This window comes from Ambystoma mexicanum, chromosome 5q (assembly GCF_040938575.1).
Source record: "Ambystoma mexicanum isolate Mex_15411 chromosome 5q, UKY_AmexF1_1, whole genome shotgun sequence".
NCBI classification, from domain to species: domain Eukaryota; kingdom Metazoa; phylum Chordata; class Amphibia; order Caudata; family Ambystomatidae; genus Ambystoma; species Ambystoma mexicanum.
In genome coordinates, this window is record NC_090933.1 from 101,036,728 (window position 1) to 101,059,937 (window position 23,210).

Consider the following 23,210-nt stretch of genomic DNA (forward strand, 5'->3'; position numbering starts at 1 on the left):
GCCCAGTGGTAAAATCTAGTCCACTTACTCTTGTATCGAGATCGCATAGACAGCCTTCTGGCCTCCTGTATGATGTCCCAGTTGTCCTCCAAGAACTGAGCTTGGTTTCAGTCTCAGCTGGTCAGGAACAAGGGCACTAGGGCCAGCCTGGCTGGGTACGTGTGCACCACCGCCCTGCCCTGCTGCATCAGGAAGCCCCAGCGAGGGAATCGGAAGATGGACAGGCCCCTGGGAGCACAACTACAGCAGATCAGAGAACCAAGCCCTTAGGAGGAGGTGGGGGGACAAACCTTTTACACCCTGCTTGTTCAAGTAAAACATATTTGTGGTGTTGCCGGTCCTGACCACAACCGCCTTGTCCTTGATGAGCAGCAGTAGAGCCTTGAGCGCCAGGCCTAAGACTCAGAGTTCGAGCAGGTTGATATGCAGGATGACTTCCACCCTGGACCATGCACCATGAATCGAGAAGCCATCCAGGGTAGCCCCTCAGCCTGAAAGTGAGGAATCCGTCACTACCAGAGTGGGCTCCAGTAGGGTAAGGGGGCTCCCAATGAAGATCCAGAAGGAGGGACAGGGGACTCGAAATCCTGTCTGACTGCGTCCCAGTCTCCTAGTCCCAATTGGCTGCCAGGTGGAGCTGGAGGAGCATCATCTTGAGGCGGCAGTGTCGCACTGTGAGCACGCAAAACGCCATTAGTCCCAGAAGGTGCTGGAACCACCAAGTGGAGTTGGTCGAATTGGCCAGAAAGTGCCCTATCGCCTTGCGGAGGGTAGAGGAGCCTCTCGGAAGTGGGAAACACTTGCTGCACCGCCTTGTCCCAGTGCACTCCAAGGAACACCATGTCCTGGGCGGGAGTCAGCTGTGACTTCTGCCGGTTGAGGGAGAACCCCAGCTGGTGAAGAACATCCGCCAGCTGTTGGCAGGAGTGCACCGCCCGGGAAAGCTGGCCCTCACTAGCCAGACAACCAAATAAGGGTACATGTAATGTCTCTCTAGGCGGAGGAACCAGCCACCACATTCATCAGCTTTCTGAACACATGAGGGACCGAGTTGAGGCGGAAAGGCAGCACCTTGTACTGAATGTGGTATGACAATCGTGAAATGCAGAAATTCCGATGTGGCTGGTAGATGGGGACATGAAGGTACGCATCCTTGAGGTCTATGGAACACATGCAGTCCCCTGCGCATAGAGATACTGCTATGTGCTCTGGAGTAATCATCTTTAAGCATTCGAGCGGTAAAGGTAGGTTGAGCAATGACAGGTCCAGGACTACCCTCAAGCCAGCCTGGTTGTTCTTCGGTACTGCAAAAATCCTGGAATGGTCGCCGGTGCCCCTGCCTGACTGAGGAACCAGCTCAACAACCTGCATCTCCAAAAGAGAGGATCTCCCGTAAAAGGGCTGAGGACCCTATCTGAAGCATAGGAGGAGAGGAAGGTAGAGGAAAAAGAAGAGGATGACTGAAGTCTCTGCGCCTAGCTGCCAGGTCCGACACCGTCTGTGCAGAAAAAGGGACTGAGGTGAGGTGCCGGAGGGCGGTATCTTGGGTGCGTTACCATGTTCGCAGCCATGCCCCTGTGCGCTATACTAAATTTAAAGGGGAAGCTCCATTTTTCGCTGCCAAAGGTTCTGGTACTGTCCCCACAAGGATGGAGGAAAGGGGACGGGACGTATGAAGTGCGACTCTTTAATGCTCCGAGCACCTGGTACAGAGGGTGGGGGCAGCCCAGCATAAGCAACCTCACTTTAAAATGGTGGTGTGTTAGTGATGCTTACTAGATAAAGTGGGCAGGGCATGTACTAATGTCAGTAAAGCGGACTACTACTTTTGAAACCAACTATTTTCTGTAATGGTGTCTAAAGGCCCCATAAAAACAAATGAAAATATGATTCAGTGTTCACTAGGTGGCCGATCTCTTTAAACCTATGCCCAAGCCTTCTTTGTTCAGGGCTAGCTTCTATCTTTTTTACAGAACACAAATAAAAAAAGGATAGTAATAGACTTGAAACTGGCATTTGAAAATGTCACATCGGAAAGGGCAATAGAAGGAGCGGCAGGTCTTCCTTTAATTTAACCATCATACACAAATGATAATTTGTCAGAGAATGCAGGACATACCTGGCCAGGGGCTACATCAGTAGGATCGGGTCCATGATGAAATTCTCTGTGCAGTTTTCCGGAGTGCAGGTCCAATACGAACTGTTTCAGCTTTCCAGGTATTCTGAAATCATAATATTGTACATTATAATATTCTGTTTGTAAGGTTTCATGAATACATTAGTTAAATAACAAGGCATAATGTTCAAAGCAGGGACGAGGTAAACACATTTTGGGTCCCACTGACCATGATATATCATCAGCAGGTGCTGGTCCTCCGGTCCTGAAGTAATTGATCTCTTGCCAGTGTTAATTCTACGGTGTATATGCAATTATTATTTCTTTTTTTAAAAGGGAGATCGCCTGCTGGCACCCTCAGCACATCATGAGCAACAGCATTACTTTACCACTTCCACCTCGTCCCAACGTAGCACTTCGCTTAAATTCTACGTTCCACTGTAGCCTCTGCTTGATCACACTGCTCGCTGTCAACACTTTGCACCCCCATAGTTCATTGTAGATCCAAATATGAAAAAAGGTACATAGCCAAGTCAGGTCTATACGTTTAATAACCATGATCAAGGTCAAGGTCACACTACAAATCCAACTTTCTAACCCAGACAAGTAACCTCACTGTTCTGGATGAGGGCTGTGTTTTGGTTCCAACACTTTAACTGCTTCCTCAAATGAGCTCGATATATAGTCATCTGGGAACTGGAGCCAGACAGGTCAATATTGGAGGGCTAAGTACTCCTTTCACCCGTGTTTTGTGGAAGATGCTGATCTCCAATGCAGGTTGCTGAACATAGGCTTGCAGCAGGTATTAAACCAAACTGTTCTCAGACACGTGTAATAATCAATTCTCCCATTGTGTTGCTGCCATAAATTGTCTGACTTAATAGGTTGCATGGGACGACTTGACAAAAATCCCTTGTTGAGGAAACATCCAAGGAGTAACGCTTGCAAAAACCTTGTGGGGTGGCCGAAGCAGTAACTCTACACATTTCTAAAAAAAGGTACATGTTGGAAAAAAATCCCAATCCAAGCTTTGCCCTGAAGGAGTGTGTGCAAAGTCTAGAGGCAAAGGTATTTCTCCAAGGCCGTAGGAATAAAGAATTCAGGGAACACCTTTCTAGCTAATGTTGCTTTTTAGTCGCTTTCTTGCCAGGGGAAATACCACTATGAGAGACAAATGATGAAGTTCTGAATTAATTTGTTCACTCAATGTAGACTATAAAGCTTAAACATCCAGATTACGTATTGATTCCTTGTCCAACAAATTATGAAATTAAGTTTAACTGCAGTAACCAAAGTACTGTGGGAAAGTGAACAACATTAGAAATGGCAGGCACACTCTAGGTACTGTTCTTTGGCCAATTTTAGACTATTGCCTACTGAATGAATACCTGTAAAAAGAAAAATTCAAAAAGCTAATGTTGGAATTTATTCGCTAAGCTTTATTTGGATCTCAGGACCCACAAGTCCAAGGTAACCTGCTTGGAAGCTATCAAAGAACAAATTGCCCTGTAGCATGTGTGATGAATCCTGCTGGGTCCTCACAAAGACCTTACCTAAAGTGTCCTCCCAGGAGGCGAGGGAAGGAACACGCTTTCTGATCCCGACCTTGGGGGTAGTGTTCTGCAGGAGGATCACCTTGGAGGAGAAAGGGCCCTGGGAAATACGAGGATTCTGTTGGGTGAGACACAGTAGTTGTCTTCCTCTAGGAAAAACCGCTCCTAAATGCCAAAGTAGGTAATGGCTTGTTATCAGAATAATCTTTTAGCTCCCCAAGTTAAACATCTTAATATGGGTTGAAACATTTGTAAACCCTTAGGTAGTTGGAGAAGCTAAACCCCCTTCTAAAACCATGGACAAGTATCCAAGCTAGAAGCTCCCATAACTCCCAAAGGTACAGTGAAAAGGAGCCTGTGAATAATAACTTCAAATCTAAAAATCATTTATTTCTCTAGAAATTCAATTCTTGTAATTGAACCTTAAGATATCCCAGTAGAGAATATTATTGGGAACAGAAATGAGTTAGAGATCAAAAGTCGAGTAGAAAAACAAATGTTTGCGTTAGGGACATTAAGTCCCATAATCCCCGAAGTACTGGGATGAAGAAGAGGGCTGAAGAGGAACAAAACTGCAAAGTGCAGCTTGTTAATGGGAATGACCCACACATGAGGGAAACAGAAGCTTAAAAGGCTCCCTCAGATGCAGGCCATTAGTGAGAAGGAACAGAGCAGTCATCATAGGTAGAGGAGTTGTGAACTCTCCACGTTGCACCAGAAGCAGATACTGGAGGAGGAAGACTATGCCGGGACCACTGTCGAGTGGCGAGCAGTAGCCAGTCCTGAGAGGGTCTTTGCCTCCATAAGTCTTAATTGCAGAGGTTGTGCAGCAAGAAGCGTCGGAGAGGGAAGCTTTCCCCCTGGAGACCTGTTTTGTACAGGCTGTGCAGCAGGAAGCGAATGTTTGCAATGCTTTCCTACCCACAAGGCTATCTGCGGTGGCAGGCGAGCATCGGAGAGCCTTTGGAGCAAAGAAAGCTCTGTGTGAGAGTGGCACGGGCGGGGCACGGGTAGAGGCAGACTGAAAACAGCAGATTGACTCATTGCGGGGAGCAGCTGAAGTAAAGAACCTTTGAGCAGTGAGGGAAGCTGACGCGCACGTCATACCAGGTGAGTTCACCAAGTATTTGTGACACTGAAGTGCTCATGTGCTCAATGCAGGTACATTAAGCTGAAAAGCAATTGGGTATGTGTGAAACTAAGAAAGAAGGCAATTTTGAATACTGATCTGGAATAAAACAGAAAACCATTATTATATAAAATCAAATGACTGACTTTAAGCATACAAGTTTATTTAAAACCTAGAAACAAGATGGGGCAATACTTATAAAACTCAAAGCAAAAACTCCCAACCATGACAAATGCAATTCAATACGCTAGCCACAGAATACAAGGAAGCCACCAACCAAGCTAAGAGTAATGTATACAACATAAGAATAGAGAACGCCAACTCAGGCACCAGCTAACTTTTTATCATTCTACGGGAACTGGAATCACCATCCCAGTCTCCAGACAACTGCACCGAATACAAACTATGGTGCCAGAACATACAAAAGGCCCTCACTGACAAGATTACCTTACTCCAAAATAAAATTAAAAAAAACAAAAAAAAAAACCTTAAGCTCGCCCCAACTGTCCAGCTCCAAGCCCCGGAATCCACACCACCAACCTCATACCCCAGGTTTGAATTCACACCCATCACCACGACTCAAACCATCAAAATTGTAAAGGGATTAAAGCCTCCGGTCGGTGACGTTCGACTTTGTAAACCACAACATCCTGTGCCTAGCACGAGAAGCCAACTTCTTGAACAATGCCATAAAATGGATCAAATCTTTCCTCTCTAGCCGCACCATGAGAGTCTTCTCCACTTCTGCCCCAGCCCCTCCTACCCCTGTCTCCTGCAGAGTCCCACAAAACTCCAGCATATCCCCAATAAAACCTCTCTTTGGCCTACTTGACAAATTGTGAGCCACGTATACGAACTATGCGGATGACACTCAAATACTGCTTCCCATCAATGGAAATCATGACAAAGACACTAAGTCCTTGAACACCGTCTACCTCACCATCCAGGCCTTGATGGCGCAACATGAACTCTGTCCGAATGACGATAAAACAGAGCTCCTCATGTGGTCAGCCTACCAAGGCTAAACAACCTACCACCAGCCTGCAAATCCTTTGACATTGACGCCAATAACATTATGGTAGCCAAAGAAGTAAAAACTCTAGGTGTGTACCTGGATTCGTCATTCTCCCTAAACAGACAAGTTAACGCCATCACATCGGCATCAGCCTACACTGCCAAACGTATTACTTCTTGCAGACCCTTCCTAACCACAGACCATTGTATTACACTGACCAGAGCACTTATCCTCTCCAGGATTGATTACTGCAAGACCTTGTTTGACGGCTCTACCTCTAAAAACTTCAACAAGCTTCAGATAGTAATAATAATGCAATCAGAGCGACCCTCAATATTCTAATAAAAGACCACATATCCATAATCTGAAGAATCATCCACTGATTTACCAGTGCGAGATTGTATCAAATTCAAAATATTATCTCTAACACACAAATGTCTATCCAACACTGCTCCACTATACCTGACAAAACAAATGTCAAATGGCCAATCCTCTAGACCAACCAGCTCGTCATATGCAGGTCACTTGGCTACCCAGAGATTCAAATGACAAAAAGCAGGAGGCTGCAGCTTCCCGATTATTGCAGCCAACTACTGGAATGCCATGCCCCTGAAGCTAAGAGTAGACCCATCCCTCTGGTCCTTCTGTAGAAGTCTTAAAACCTGGCTCATTAGCCAAGAATCCCAATAAATGTCCACACGCCTGGAGAATTGATAGCAAAATGGTTATCTAACATGAATGCAACCACTGTTTAACCCATGCATGCTAGGAATGTACTGTTGAACTGTTTAACCCATGTATGCACTTCCTGTGACTATGAATGTAATGTAACCGATTGCTTAAGTTTAAGCGCCCAGATACTTGAGGCAACGTAACCGAGTTCTTAAGTACAAGCACCTAGATGCCCGAGAATAAAGTGTGCTTTATAAATGTAAAAATAAATCACCATTACCCAAGCCAAAAGAAAGTCAAAGCAAGGCAATATAAAACCAACAAAGGTTGCCAAAGTCAGGAGGGGGGAAAATGAAAGTCCCTACGTTTGGAAAGCTTATTGCCCATTGTTGAGGAAGTAAACCACAAAAGCTGGTATAAACCCACACTGCCAAAGTTAAGAAAGAAGCAGAATAAAACCAAATCAGAGTCCGTGGTTGTTTAAGGAAGAAGTGGGGAGACAAAAGTGGCAAGGTGACTGCCCTTCTGATCAAGGCTATTCAGAAGGAGAGGAGCATAACTTACAAACAATTTGGAAATCACAAAAGTGTACTAAAGAACACCAATGTGAATCTTGCCTTCCCTAAGTAATTGCTGAAAAAGTGATGTAAAATAAGAAGCACTGCGAAGTTAAAGCTGATCTTAACCAGAGGCAAAGTTGTTAATAAATTACTGATATGGCAGGGAAGTATCCCAGATCACAAGTTGTGGTAACACTTTATACTTTTCAGGCAGGGGAGTATACCCGAACAGCGAACTTTGAAGTAGTAGGCTGGCATGGGACTAAATCAGGTGGAAGTTGATGAAGTGCTGTGAAATGGTGTTAACAAATTATCCTGACAAACTTTCATTGCTAAAGCAAGAACTGTATAATCCTGCTGCAGAAGTGTTCTATATACCTAGAACTATTATGTTGTTGCGGAAGCACCCTGGCAAAGACAATTTAAGTTAATACTGATGAAATATTCTTGGTTTTTGCAAAGAACATTGTTTTGAGTCTTACGTTATGATTTCAAGAGGAAGAGAAAGAACCTTAGTTGAACAATTAAGTGTCTGAACATATTGTGATCGAGTTGGAGTCACAAATAACTTTTTGAACTTTGTTATTTCCTTATATCTGTCGGAACTGTGTAACAGAATCATGCGTGAATCTGGGAAGGGAAATTCACCCAGATTAGAAGGAGAGATTTATAAGATTGTACATTTGCTCTTATATTATGTTGCCTTTGAACTATTGCCATATTCAGTTACTGTATGTGTAAGTGTGAGGGACAGAGACCTTTTGTTCAAGTGTTTCCTTTAGTTTCTTTTAGGCAGGGAAATCCTCAGCTGGGTAGGGATAGTGAGGCGCTTGAGTTAATAAAATGGCATCTTTTGAAAAATCTTCACATGGTTGTCTGCCTCACATTTCTGACCCCTCACATGACAAATACAAATTCAGTGAGGGAAGTGCCGATGGCAAGCTGAATGTTCCAGGTGACCGGCCTCTTGGACATCTCTTGTTAGGTGAAAGTAGCTTTCATGTTGCCGCCATGGCTGACAATGCAAACGTGATTATTGCATGAGTAATTCATCCACTTATAGGTAGCATTAGCACATTTAAAGGCAGGGGTCCAAGAGACGAAGGCCTATTAGTCTCCTTCTCCCCCTCTCCTCCTGCCCCTCCATCCCTCTTTCCCCTCACCCCACACATGTGCCCCCCTCGCAAAACCTTTAAAGGGAGCAACCAGCTTCACTTAGCTACCCTCAATTCTCGCTCTACTATCAAACACTCCTCTGACATCTGTCGCATAATTGAAAACTTTGATATCCTTGCTCTCACCAAGATGTGGTTCAAGGCCAGCTCTGTCACTGCTTTTGACACACTACTCCCTGAGGGCTACAAGAGCTTGTTCAATCCCAGGCCCTCCAGGCCTGGTGGCAGAGTGGCCTTGATCTCTCCTGAGTGGGTTTCTGCCTCCATCATCCCCACTCAAACCTACTCATCCTTTGAAAGCCTAGTCTGCCGGCTATCTCACCCACATTCTCACTTACTCTTGCTACCATCTACAAACCTCCTGGACCGGCCACCCTCTTCTTCTATGAATGGGCAGACTTGTCCTCCTCTCTTCTTGCTTCCTCCTCAATAGTTATCTTCCTTGGGGACTTTACCATCCACCTCAACTCTCCAGATGTGGATACTGTACTCTTTTGCGACCTCTGCAACTTTCTCTCACTATCCTTCCCTCTGGCCCAACCCACTTCCGGGCACACACGGATGCTTATCATCTCAACAGACATCCCACTCTCCAACCCTCTTACTATGCCTCTCTCCTCTCCTGCCCCTCTCTCCTCTCTTTCCACCTTCACCTCCCCTGTTGATGCATGCATGTCAGCCACTGCATTTGATTCTCCCTTCATCCCTCCTTCAACGCTCCACTCGACTCTCCTACTGACTCTGTGCTAGCTAACCTCCATCTCTCCATCTCTTACACCTTGGACATCTTTGCCCCCGTCATAAGGATCCACATGAAGCTGCCTCTAAATGTAACTCTTGATAGGACTCAGACTTGGCAGCTTTGAAACACAAGTGCAAAGTTGCTGAGCGGAAGTGATCAACTAGCCTGCCGTCTACTTCAAAGGCAATATCGTCTCACCATCTGCTCAAAAAGCAGCTCAAGTCCAAGCCTGCATCTCTGGAGCTACCAATAACATAGCTGAACTCTAAAACCTGCAGGGAAGTTGTCCATCCTACTGCAGTCTCCTCCTCTACTCCACCCTCCCAGGCCCTCTGCACTGCACTGGCCGGCCACTTCTCAAAAACTCTGGACATCCTGTCCTCTTGGTCATCTGCCCCACCGGCACCCCACCCCCACACACCTCTTTCTCTTGCCTCTTGGCCCCACCTATCCCACTGCCCCCATACTCTCCTCCTCTCCCATTGACCAGACGAGATCCCTAGAGTTGTCTGCTCTATGAAAGTCTCCACTAAACAGGTGCCACCCCAGCTCTCCAGAACCATCAAGGACAACATCGTCTCTTTCGCCCCAGCCTTGGCTGACCTCTGCAAGCACTCCTTTGCTACTGGCCTTTTTCCACAACTCCTTAAGCATTCTCGTGCATGCTCGCCGAAAAAAGTGGACTGCTGGTACCTCTTGCCCTATCTCTCTCACCCCTTTTTTGGGCAAACTATTGCAGAAGCTGGTCATCCCCCAACTGACCCTCCACACTGATATGGCTGGCTGCTTCCATGATCACGAGTCCAGTTTCAGAGCTTCCAGAGGCACGGAAACTTCTCTCCTTAACACCAGGGAAGACTTACTCTCTAATCTGAGCTTCCTCCCTTTCTTCGGCCTTTGACACAGTCACCCTCCTAAACTGTCTCCATGATACACTTGGCATCACAGACAGGGCACTGGCGTGGCTGACATCCTTCCTTTCAAATAGACCCTCCCAAGTGCAAATGGGTCCTTTTCTTTCGTCCACATCAGTCTCTACCTGTGGCATTACTCAGGGTTCTATCCTATCGCCATGGCTCTTCAACATCTACCTGGCCCCTCTGACCCACTTGATCTCCACCTTCTCAACTCACTTTCAGCACAGACGACACAGTACTCCTTCAAAGCTGCCATCCTCTACCTCCTCCCGTTCATCCCTTCTACCAGATTGCTTGACTGCTATTCAGGCATGGCGCTCGGCCCACAATCTGTGCCTCAGTGCCAGTAAGACAGATCATTCTCATTGGGACACCTGCTCCTTGCTCCCTCCTCCCCATAATCTGGCCTTCCTCCTTGGGTCCCTTCCCCTCACCCACGAGGCAAAAACCGTTGGGTCATCTTTGACACCCCTCTCTCTTTCTATCTTTACATCACAGACCTTGGCAAGAAGTCCTATGTTCAGCTTCACCTTCTCCGGGGCATTCTACCTTTCCTCACCTTCCCCCAGAAGCTCAACATCTCTAGAGCCCGTGTTCCCTCTAGGCTGGACTACTGCAACAGCCTCTTCCTCAATATGCCTCTCTCTTCCCTCCACCACCCTTCAACTAATCTCTAATAAGACTGCAAGACTTATCCTTGGCCTCAAGCCCAGGGACCACATCTCTTCATTGACTCCCGGTGACCGCAAGGATCAAATTCAAAACCCTTTGCATCATCCACAAAGCTGTCTGGGGTCGGCGATCTCTCTAAATCCAGCTTTCCCTCTGTAAATGCCCGTCGGCCATAGTCCTTCAGTCCTTTGGCTCCCACTCTATGCAGGTCAAACGTTTCTCCAAGCTGAGAGTGGGAGGTAGATTGCTCCTCTCGACTGGCTCCTCCCTCTGAACAACCCCTCTGCCCCCTTCAGACTTGCGCCGGATCGTCTCAAGTTCCGGAAACTTCTCAAGACCTTCCTTTTCTCCTCTTCCTTCTCTCTCCCCCTCCTGTGCCAATGCTTCCCCCTGATACTGCGACTTGGTGCTGGCCCCTTCACAGTCATATAGGAGTCAGACCACCCCCTACCATTCCCCCAGCATACCCTGCCAGCATTGCCCCCGGGCTTACTTTACCGACTAGTCCAACCTGGTTCTCCTGTCCACCATACTCACCCTCCCCTCCCCCTCGTTCCCCTGGAACTTGCTGCCTTTCCCCCCCTCCCCCAGCACTTGCCCACCCCATCCCTTGTGGAATCCCACTCCTGCAGTTATCCCTCTAGCCTCCCGCCCCCTGCACGTACCACCTCCTCATGCACTTGCCCGGTAGGATTGTCACAAGGCCAATATAACGGTTTTTGTTGCATCTACATTTGTTCTACTTTTTTCCACTTCACACAACTCACTTCCCCCCCACCCCCCGCTCAAACCCCACCACCCAATCTTGTCTTGTGGCGCCTGTAAATACCTGTGTATAAGCACCATATAAATATATAAATGCCCAATAAATAAATACAGTATCGGCTTAACAAGACACATTTTTGGGATCTTTGAGGGAGCCATTAGGGTTTTGACATTTTAGAGGTCTGAACCACCAACCTCTCTGGGTTGGTTAAGAACGCATGATCCTCCTGCAGTAGTTTGTTGGCAAGCATCTTGATCACTGGTGGGATTGAAGGTTTCTCCCATGAAACCAGAACACGCACATTAGAATTCACTGAAAGACACCAGCAGATGAGATTTAATGTCAGATTCTAGTAGGGCAATACGTTGGTGTACATTCTTCGGCATCACAGCATCATTCTTGGCATCATAATGTCCAGAGGTTCAGATGCAGAGCCTTAATGGCGGCTGAGGAGATAACCTGTTTAATGGGCTTATACAACTGCAAGGGACATCCAACTGTGTGCTCTTGTCTAGAGGTCACTGTAGTATGATGTCCCAAAGAGGGCAGTGACACAAATCACTTTTTACTCAAATCCATATATGACCTGTTTTAAGCATATTTACTTTAAAGGTTTTTCAACATCTGAATACGTGGTGGGACCAGAACTGCATGGTACACCAACTACTGTGACGCTGGTGGATTCTGACACAAAGCCCAGGGCTTCTGGCACTGGCTGAGAGAGAAGTGGAAGCAGCAGGGCTGATGTAGATGAAACCAGGATATCCTTTTTTTAAAAAAAAGGACCAGCGTGGAGTGCCTACACTCCTCTACATCTTTTGGCTTGGACACAGAAGAGAAAAAAGTACTTTCTTTTGAGCAGGAGTTTGGGAGTGGGGGACTCTCACGAGAGTCAGTCCAGTTGCAGTGTAATGCAGATTTGGGGAGCACATTCTTTGAATTGGATCAGGACCTTTGCATTTTTACAATAAATCCTTGCTTTGAACATGGCGGAGATCAGTTCCGCAGGGCCAATTTGGAAGTCAAATATGGCTATTGCTACTTGATTTGTGAAACACCACGAATACCTTTGCAGCCCGCTCAGACAGTCTTCGATGCCTAATTTAGTAAAAGGTACAGGTGTCGCAGTCTGTGTGCAGCCAGCACACGCATCCTTGGTAGGGATCTGTGGCCATCATCTATCTCTTGAAGCCCTCTTGGGATTTAAAACCAAAGGTTTCATGGGGTGCTTGAAAAAAGGACCACCACATCAAATTGACTTGTTTTCCGTGTGGCTTTGTTCTGTCTATATTAAATTATTATTGTTCTGTGTACATCATTTAGTGAAACGCCCTTTCTGCTTGGCTTTCTGGCTTTTGGGAAAAAAGCTGGTTAATTAATGGATTGATTTACATGAACTTCTGAAATTTACTCTGGTGTGAAAAGTGTGTTTTCTGAACACCATCTTGTCTTTAAGTATGGTTACGAATGGTTTGTGTAGAGAAGCTTATACTTCACTCACCCTTCTTCTAGATGTGATGACAAAGGAAAGCAATCTTGCTTAAGTGAAGGTATATGCTAATGTTAAAGGACATTTATACAGCGCACTATCACCACCGGGGTTGCCCCCTGGCAGATCTGAAAGATACAAGGGTAGGATGGGTTAGTAGGGCATAGCGGGACAAAGGAAGAGCCAGAGTTGTGATGTCCTGTTGACAGATTCAGTTCGGTTAACACCTTTCGCTGAGCATGGTTTACTGATCGGTAGACTCCCATGTGCTGTTGTGCAGGACTATGTGTGGTTTGTTTTGTTGTTGTAGTGGCTTGCGGTTTGCTGTGCAAGGATGTGGTTGTGTTTGTTGAGTGTTTGAGAGGTGTATGTAGAGGGTTAAGGTTTTAGCAGTTGGGTTAATGGGGTTACCTCATTGCTTCGGACATCTGGATAAGGTGCGTCTGCCTGTGCTGTCTTCTGGAGCATTCCGCGGTGGGTCACTCGACAGGTTCTCCATATAGCGGTGCACTGTCTAGTGGCCTGTGGACAGGAAGCTTGTGAAGGTCTCCTCCCACCCCATGGTGGAGATCAGTAAGGTTGTGAGTTTGCTCTCAAGTCGTCATTGGGGTTTGCCTAGCAACACCACCCTGAGCTCCTAGGGTGGGGTCCCCTGCCTCCGAATTCCAGGTGCTCCCTGTCCTATTGAGTGCTAGTTATTGGTCAATGCTCCCTCGTCTGCAACTAGGGTGCCCGTCCCTTAGGTGTTGCCTAACTTAGGGTTGGGCTTGGGAGTGGATCTATCCTGGATGCGCTCCCTCCCCGGATACTTCCTTCCATGTGCGCTTGTTGTGGTGTGTTCCATTTCCATTGGGGTGTTTGTTTTTCTAGTTGTTCCCGTCTGGTTCTCAGGTGAAGCGATAGGTTTGAAGTAGTCTTCTGAATTTTAGGTGATCCTTGGTATTGCGTATCTCTTTCGGAAGGGTTTTCAAAGTTTTTGCTGCCAGGTGAGAGAATGAGAACTCCTTGGCCGTGAATTGCTCTGTGCGTTATGCACATCATTTTGAACGTGGTTTGCTGTTTGATTGGCAGCCACAGTAACATTTTTAGCGCCGGGGTGATGTGGTTTTTTCGTGATAGTTTGAGGAGAAGTCTGGCTGCTGCATTTTGGATACGTTGCAGTTTCTTCAGCAGGTGTTCCAGTATTCCGAGATGAAAAACTGTTTGCATAGTCTATTCTGGACATGAGGGCGATGATGGTCAGTGTTTTATGAGTAAAGGAGAGGAATGGTAGGATTCTTGTTATAGATTAAGGAGGAAGAAGCATTTCTCGATTATTGCATTTACTTGTGGTTCTACTAGTGGCGCATTGTCCATTAAGACTCCAAGGGTTTTTTTTTTACTATTTTCAATGGTGTGGGTGCTGTGCCTAGTTCTGTAGGCCATGGGATATAAAGGTTTTTTCCTGGTTTTTGGATACAACCATGATTTCTGTCTTGCCTGGGTTTAGTTTGAGTTCTTTGAGACAATCTTCCAGTGGCATGTTCTGTTGTGCATCTTCGTCTTTTGAAGAGCTTCATTAATGGAGTTACTTACCCGTGGTAACATTCTTTCGACTGGATGTTCCTCCCACGTATTCCTCATTTTACGATATCTTCAGATCCAGCTTTAGCTGCTTGGGAATATTTTTCCAGCAGGGGGCACTGTGCGCAGATGCCTGTCGACTTGATGTTCCTCGAGGGCCCCTGTCTCATTGTCCACATCATCGATGGCATATAGCGTGTGCATCGACCGGTGGCTTCAGTTCCGATGTTTACGTGTATTGCTTTATCCTATGCCCGACAGCTACTTACCCTGAAAGAGCGTAAACTGCAATAACATGGAAATTCAACTGCGGGGTAGACTGGGAGGGGCGATGAGGAATACGTGGAAGGAAAATTTAGTCGAAAGAAAGTTACCACGGGTAAGTAACTTGTTCTTCGAATGGATTGTGTCCACCCACGTATTCCTCATCTTATGATACACTCTCCGAGCGGTGTTTGTATTTCTAGAGGAGGCAGTCCAAATTTTCAATTTCAAATTAGAATTTAGGAGTTCCTATTGGCCTGTGCGACACTGCCTTCCCAAAGCCACCTTCCCGGCCTGAGGAACAGTCCAGACTATAGTGCTTGGTGAATGTGTGAACTGAGGACCTTGTGGCTGCTGCGCAAATATCCAGCATTGGGACTCCCCTCTGTAAGGGAGAGGAAGTAGCCATGACCCTGGCCGAACGTGCTTGGAGACCCTCAGGAGGATCTTTTCCAGCTGACATGTAGCATTCAGAGATTGCAAGGATGATCCAACTATATAAGGTTTGTTTTAAAACTGCCATACCCAATTTATGGCCCATATATCCAATAAAAAATGTTTATCGTACTGTCTTAATTTAGACATTCTGGAAATATAGAAGCTAAGTGCATGTTTTGGGTCAAGCCTGTGTAGCCTCTCCTCTTCCTTTCCAGGATGAGGTGGGGTAATAGAAAGAAGGTAGAATGTTTTGATTTAAATGAAAATCAGACACAATCTTTGGTAGAAAGGTAGGTTTAACCTCAAGGACCACTCTATCATTATAAAATACTCTGTAAGGAGGCTTGCAGGATAAGGCTTGCAGTTCACTCACCCTACTGGCTGATGTAAGACCCACTACAAGGATGGTCTTTAAAGTCAACAATCTTAAAGGACAGGAGTGAATAGGCTCGAATGGAGCACACATTAGGAATTTTAGAACTAGGTTGAGATCCCAAACTGGGACTTGAAAAGGGACTGGAGAAAAGACATGTGTCAATCCTTTCAAGAATTGTATAACCAGTGGAATCTTAAACAAAGATCGCTTGAGAGGAATGTATAAAAATAGACAGCTCTGCCAGATACCCTTTAAATGTAGCAACCTGAGCCCTAGATTAGCCAGGTGTAACAATAACACCCTAGGTGTACTGCATGATCTCCATTATGTCATCCGGGAGGTGCCAATCCTTATATCTCAACCTCTCAGAAACCATGATTGAAGGTCGAGTGTCTTGACCTCTGGATGGAGAACTCGACCCTCCTATAGAAAGAGAAGGTCCGCTCTTAGTGGAAGACGTATTGGAGGGCAGATAGACATGAAGGTCTATCCAGAAGGTCCGGGTGCCACGTCCTCCTGACCCAATTCGGAGCAATTAGGATCATGGGTTTCCTGAACTTTCTCAACCTCTTGATTATTTGAGGAATGACAGGGACTGGAGGAAATGCATACATGAGTGGAAACTCACGTCCACTACAAACGCGTCCCCTAGAGCACCTCTTAGGGGAAATTCCATGGAGCAGTACAGTTTGCACTTGCTGTTGGCACTGGAGGCGAACAGATCTACTTGTGGGGTTCCCCAAAGGACAAAGATCTCTTGAAGGACTTCCTGAGCTAGTTCCCACTCGTGGGAGACTGCTCTGCCTGCTCAGCGCATCCGCTGCCGTGGTCTCCTCTTAAGCTAGGTGAACTCCTGATGGAGATTCCTTCTTGAATTGCCTAGTACCAGAGTTGCATTGCTTCTCTGCTCAGTGGTAGTGACCCTATATCTCCTCTCTTGTTGAGGTAGTACATATCCACTGTGTTGTCCGTCATTATCAAGACATTCTTTCCCCGTACAGATGGCAGAAAGGCCTTCAGCGCTAGTTTGATCGCCGCCAGCTCTAAAAGATTGATGTGTAGTTTCGACTCCGATGGAGACAACGACCGCTGATTGTTAGATCGTTGGTGTGGACTCCCCAACCCGTGCGTGAGGCGTCCATCAATACAATTATCTCCAGCAATGGTTGCCAAAAAGGTTCTCCTTTCAGAATGTTTTCTTGGTAGGTCCACCACAGCAGATCATGTGCTACTCTGCTTGGAACCTGAAGGAGGTCTGACATTTTGCCTGAGAATTGTGACCACTGAGTCCTGAGAGCCCATTGGAGGGATCTCATTCTCAGGCGAGCCTCTGGCATTAGGAAAAAGCAGGATTCCAAGCAGCCGAGCAACCTCAAAAAAAATCGAAGACCGGAAGACTCTGGGCATTTTGGAATTTGTTGACCATCTGCAGAATGTCTTGAGCCCTCACCTCAGGTGGCAACGCTTTTCCCCAAGGATGCGTCCAGGACAGCCCAGATGAATTGAACCCTTTGAGATGATATCATGTGGTACTTCTTGAAGTTGAGAGAGAAGGCCAGTCTGTGGAGGGAGTGACAGGTGGAGCCGAGACGTTCCAGGGCCTTTTCGGGGGAACGTGGCCCAATCAGCCAATCGTCCGCGTAGGGGTAGACTTGAATCCCCCCTCTCCAGAGACTCGCTGCCACCACCATAATCAACTTGGTGTAAACCCTTGGGCGGAGGTCAGCTCAAATGGCAGAACTGGAAACTGATAGAGAACCACCTACGGCGAACCTCAGGTACTTTCCGTGCTTGAGATAGATTGGCACAGGAAAGTAAGCACCCTGAAGGTCCAATGATACCATCCAGTCCTGATGCTGGATGGCCCGAAGGATCTGAGAAAGGGTAACCATCCTGAACTTGTCCTTCCTGAGGAACTTTCAAGTCTCAAGACCAAGATGGGTCTCAATCATCCGTACTTCTTGGGTATTAGATAATAAGGGGAGAACCAACCCCTGTTCTTCTCTCTACAGGTACCGGTTCTATAGCACCTTTCTCTAGCAGGGTCAAAAGTTCCAGCATAAGAAGCAGATCTGGAACTTTGAAAGAGCTGTTCCCCGGTGGATGATCCCAAGGCCTTTTTAGAAATGGAAAGCAGTAACCCTGGGCCACTGTTTCCAATGCCCATTCATCTGAAGAATACCCTGTCATTCTTTCAGATGCTGTGAGAGTCTGCCTCCCACTGGGGTCTTGTGAAGTAAGGCCTCAGAGATTTTGAGGCAGCTGATGCAGCGGCTGAGGGTAAAGGAGCCCCTGCCTGGGCAGTCTTGGCACCTCTTACCCGTCCACCACGGGGGAATATTTTCAGACCTCTTTGATGAGACAGTCCTCTCCCTCTTCCAACTGAGTAATAGCGAAAGGACCAAGCTGTACCAATGGGGCGAGTAGGTGGCTGTCCGATAGCTGCGACAAGGGATTAGGCTGCAGCTTTGGAGGTCTGCAGCTTCTCCAGGCTTCCATCAGCCTTGCTGCCAAATAAATGAGTGCCGTCAAAGGGCATGTTAAGAAGTCTAGACGGTACATCTGGAGCAAATCCAGACCTTCAACTAGGCAAATCTGCGCGTTACAGTGCAAGTCGCCATTGCTCTGTTGATACTGTTCGCAGAGTCCAGACCAGTCTGGAGGGATTTGCACATCGCATCTTTCACATCCTTGAAAATGTTTAAAAAGCTGTCTCGTTCTTGGCCTTTGGGGATATGTACAGCCACCATCGCTAAACATTCCCATAATGTGAAAGTGAACTTGGCAGTGCACACGGGGCATTTGCTGATTTAAGGGTCCTACTCCCTGCAGAGAAAACATTTCTAGCCCAAATGTCATAACGTTTGTCATCTCTGTCCGGGGGGTAGTTGGGTATGCCTGTTGTCTGGATGTAGAAGTGGCAGCCTGAACTACCAAGCTTTCAGGAGTTGGATGTTTTGTTAGATAGTACGGGTCACTACTTGACGCACAGTACTTGCTGGTTAGTTTTTTGTTGACAGCCGGAAGTAACTCTGGTGTCTCTCAGTTGGCATTAACTCTCTTTTGCAGATATAAGCTATATTATCTTTTGCTATATAAGCAATGGTTTTGTCCCACTATAATATATGGGCTAGAAGGCCTGCAGTTATATAAATTGGAATGGATAAACCGGATAGAGGGTTTCTTTTGGCGTAATATGCTGGGACTGCAATAAACAACTCCCATGGACTACCTACGCTTAGAATTGGGGTTACTATCACTTAAAGCAATGGTGATGAAGCATAGAGGGGAATGGTTTATTCGTACACAGATCTAAGCTAAAGATTTCCTGATGACTCGTATGGCCGGTAACAACCATTTGGAGTCAAATAAAATTGACAAATTACTAGAAACGATAAAGGAACTATTCACAAAAATAAATTGGCAACCAGATTTCTTGCGTCGAACTAGTTACGTAAAACAAAAAAAAAGTGTTTGCCAGGAAATTAACCCAGTGGAATTGGCTGTGCAATTATACCCACTTGGGAACCCTGCACCGGTATGTTCAGGTATCATGAGTGGTGCACCGTTTTATGCACCCCAGCCATATCTTTTGATCTGCCCTGATCCTAAAGTAAGACGACAGACTCCTTACAAGGATCAACCAACTTCTGGTGCATTATTCTATGGGTGGTCGATTAAAGACAAGCAAGCAGCACTAATCGCTGGCACTCTCACTGAACTAGGCTTTAGTCAAAGAGCGACTCTTCCCACCCACAACAAAGTAAGAACTCTCGATTGGGTGGCAGACTACCTGCAGCGCCTCCATCACATCCATCACCCCACAGTCATGGACGGACCACCACCTCTTAGCATTCTCACTAGAAGCCATAACACTGCCCACCATAAACAATCCATTCGCACCCTCTATTCCGCCTAGGAATAAAAAAAATATTGCAGCTGAGAAACTGGTACCTTTTATACTACTGACACTAAACTCCCTACCCGAGTCCACCGAGGCTTCCATCCTAGTTGAGGAATACATCAAAATCATGTCCGAAGTCCTGGACTCCATCGCTCCACTTGAACTCAGAAAAAGTAAACCTGAAATGCACTTGAATACCTGGTTGTCTCCCTACCTCAAATCACAGACTGGAAAAAAGAAAAAGTGAAGCTATATGGAGGCAACTACCATCAGACGACAACAGGTCCAAACTTAGCAACATATCCTCCCATTACAAGAAGGAAATACTCCTAGCCAAGCAAGACCCTTTTAACAAGAGAATCCTGCAAGCCAATTCAAGTACTAAAGAACTATTCATAATCATTACTGAACTCGAAACGCCTATCCCTGTGGCCAGACATCTGTGTGAAGGACAAAAACAGGTGCACTAGCATTCAAAAGGCTCTATCTAACAAAGTAGCAACCCTCCAGGACAAGATAGCTAAAAAAAATAAAAAATAAAAAGACAACCTTCACAACTCAATCCTACAACCTAACCTACCCATGCCCTCACACAAACCCACACACCGGTAAAGTGTTGATCCTAGAGGTGGAAAAAGTCATCCTCACCCTTAAACCCTCTAACTGCCAAGGAGACCCATGCCCAGCCCAAATTATTAAAGATGCTGCCAGAGACCTATCACCCCCCTTCATCTCGAAGCTCATTAACGCATCTTTCTCCACTGGCACTATCCCCAGCAACCTCAAGGAGTCCTGGGTACTCCCACTCCTCAAAAAACAATCACTAGACCACACTATACCCACAAACTACAGAACTATCACCACAGTCCCCTTCCTGCTGAAAATCTTAGACAGGGTAGCATACCTCCAAATACAGAAGTATCTAGAACAAAACCATCTCCTTGGAGTCCGTCAATCAGGCTTCAGGCCCCAACACAGGACCAAAACTGCGCTGATAGACCTTAAGGCCCAAATCGACGCTCTTAGGGACATTGGAAAAACCTGCCTTGCTGCTTTTACTTGACCCATCAGCAGCGTTCGTTTTGGGAGACCACAAAATCCTCTGTAACCATCTGGATTCAGCTGCGCACTTCTCACAAGAAGCAATAGGCTGGATACAATCCTTCCTGAATAAGAGGACCATGCATGTCTTTTCACCTTCTGCATCTGCCGACCCCATTCCCATCACCTGCGGGGTGCCATGCGGCTCATGTGTCTCCCCGACCATGTAGAACATATTCACTAAGCCCCTTTTCGATGATCTGGATGGTCTAGGTATCACCTACATTAACTTTGCAGATGATACCCAGATCCTCTTACTGTTGACGGGAGATTACGACAAGGATTTGGCCTTGGAGAATAGGATTTACCTCATCCAGGCATGGATGGCCACTTATGGTCTATGCCTGAGTGATGACAAAACTGAGCTCATCATCCTCGGAACCACCCCCAATCTTAATAAACTCTGCCACAAATACACTAGCTTCAACATCAATGGCAACACCATCACAGTTGCCAAAGATGTTAAAACATTAGGCGTCTATTTAGACGCCACCCTCTCCATCACCAAACAGGTCAACTCCATGGCCTCTGCCACTGCTTACACTTGTAAGCTAATGAAAGCTGCCAAGCACTTGATCTCCACATACAGCTGCCCTACCCTGGCCAGATACCTAATCCTATCGAAACTGGTTCACTGTAATACCCTATATCTGGGGGCTAGCAAGCAGATCATCAATAAAATACAGATCCTACAAAACAATGCCCTGAGAGCAGCGCTAGGTATAGCTAAAAAAGAGCATATCTCAGAGACAAGAAGATCGAATAATTGGCTCACTACCAACGATAAAATCTTTTTTAAAACTGCCTCACTTACACATAAGTGCCTAAACAACGCTGAACCAGGCTATCTCGTAGAAAGATTTAATAAACAATCATCCAACTAACCAACAAGAACGGCCAACACTAATCTCCTGACGGTACCTAGGTTCAAACTCTCCAGAACTGGAGGGTGTAGCTTCCCAGTTAAGGGCGCTCTGCTGTGGAACTCCCTACCCCCCAGACCAAACATATCCTCATTTCAGATACAATATCACAAAATGCATCCAAGAAAATGACCACTAAAACACAGGGCAGATCCCGGCGGCTCCTCCCGATCATCCTACACTGTACTGTATATAATTGTCTGAATAGAATTCCTAAAATGTTCTTGACCTCACTGTTCCGACTTCCATCTTCATTGTATATACCTACTGACTTTACCTTTATTGTATATTCATGTACAGCACTGCAATCAAGCTGAAAATATTCTTGCTGCGTTCTGCGCACGATACCCTCAGGTCTGGCGCTCATTATAAATAATAAAACAAACAAAACTGAGCCGTAGATTCTGCAGAATCTGTAAATATCCTGTAAATATGGAAACTGTGCGACACATTTTTACCGAATGCCCTAAACTAGGCCCTCTATACATGGTACACCTAGGTCATCTGGTACACAATTATGAAGCAATATTGAATGAAGACTTTTGGGTACATTGTTTAAATACAAATTCCACACCGATACATATTGCCTTGTACCATATTTGGACAATATTAGGATGCACTTTGAGTAAGAGTAATATTGCACTGATAAGCTACGGGGACATTTTAAAAATGTTCTCTTAAGAAGTTGATGTGAACCATCTATATGAATTTTAGGAGAGTTATGTTTGTTTTAGCTGTGACAACCTGTTTGCTTTTTAAACTTTAGATGGGATATAAACTGTTTAATAGGAACTTAGATATGCACTGAGTAACATGAGTATACATTTTGCCAATTAATTTTGTAAATGAAGGTATTTGTAGACTTAGGTGACGATTTATCTTAACTTGGAAGAGAGGTAATATGTTTGAGGTGAGGTCTCATGTTTTGTTAACTGTTGGTGTGTTGAAGCATGTAATGTATTTGTAAACAAAATATATGAAACGTTCTATGAACTAAAAAGTATAATAAATTAACTTTTGCAGAGTTATATATGATATGATGTGGCATTTATAACGCACCTGTACACAAGTGTTTCTAAGCGCGAGAAGACGAGGGGGAGACAAGGGAGGACAAAATAATGATCTTACTAGGTCTATTGTCATTCAGATCGCGCAAATGTGGGGAAGATGGAAGGGGCGAAGTGCCAGGGGGAGGGGAAGGGGAAGTGCTGTTAACTCACACGTGCAGCCAGCGGGTGGCTGATAAGTGCAGAGAGAAGGGACTGTAGGGTTGCAGATACAGATCCTTAAGTGTTGGGGAGCCCAGAGGCAGTTCAAGGGCAACTGGGCATGTAGGAGCCTGGGTCCATCTTCAGAGGTTGACCTGGTGACCAGTGGGTGGAGCAGTCAGGTGCATCAGCAGTGGAGAGGAAGAGAGAAAGCGGACGCGAAAAGGAAGGTCTTGAGTTGCTTTTGGTACCACAGGTGGTTCTGCTCAAGTTTGAGAGAGGCAGGGAGGTTGTTCCAGAGGGAGGCCCCAGCCGAGGAGATAGATCTGCGCCCAACTCCCTGCTTGCAGAAGCGTTTGACCCTCACAGAGTTGGAGGTGGATGAGCAGAAAGCTCGAGAAGGAAGATGTTTTGGAAGATAAAGTTGGAGTTAGAGCGGTCCCAGGCCCCAGAAAGCCTTGCGGGCAATGCAGAGGGTCTTGAAGTTGATTCTTGCAGCCACAGGGAGCCAGTGGAGAGATTTCAGAGCTGGAGAGATATGATCCCTGTGCTTGAGGCCAAGGACAAGTCTTGCAGTCCTGTTCTGGATAAGTTGTAAAGGTCGAAGAGCAGAGGCAGGAAGGTTTA

General features: G+C 46.1%; 1 protein-coding gene across 1 annotated transcript in view; it reads right to left on the reverse strand.

Moving 5' to 3' along the window:
• ERP44 (endoplasmic reticulum protein 44) overlaps positions 1 to 23,210 on the reverse strand; it is a 550,129-nt gene that overhangs the window by 26,896 nt on the left and 500,023 nt on the right. Inside the window, exon 11 of the mRNA XM_069620604.1 lies at positions 2,120 to 2,222. Coding sequence (XP_069476705.1) covers positions 2,120 to 2,222 — 103 coding nt within the window. The remainder of the gene's footprint in view (positions 1 to 2,119; positions 2,223 to 23,210) is intronic.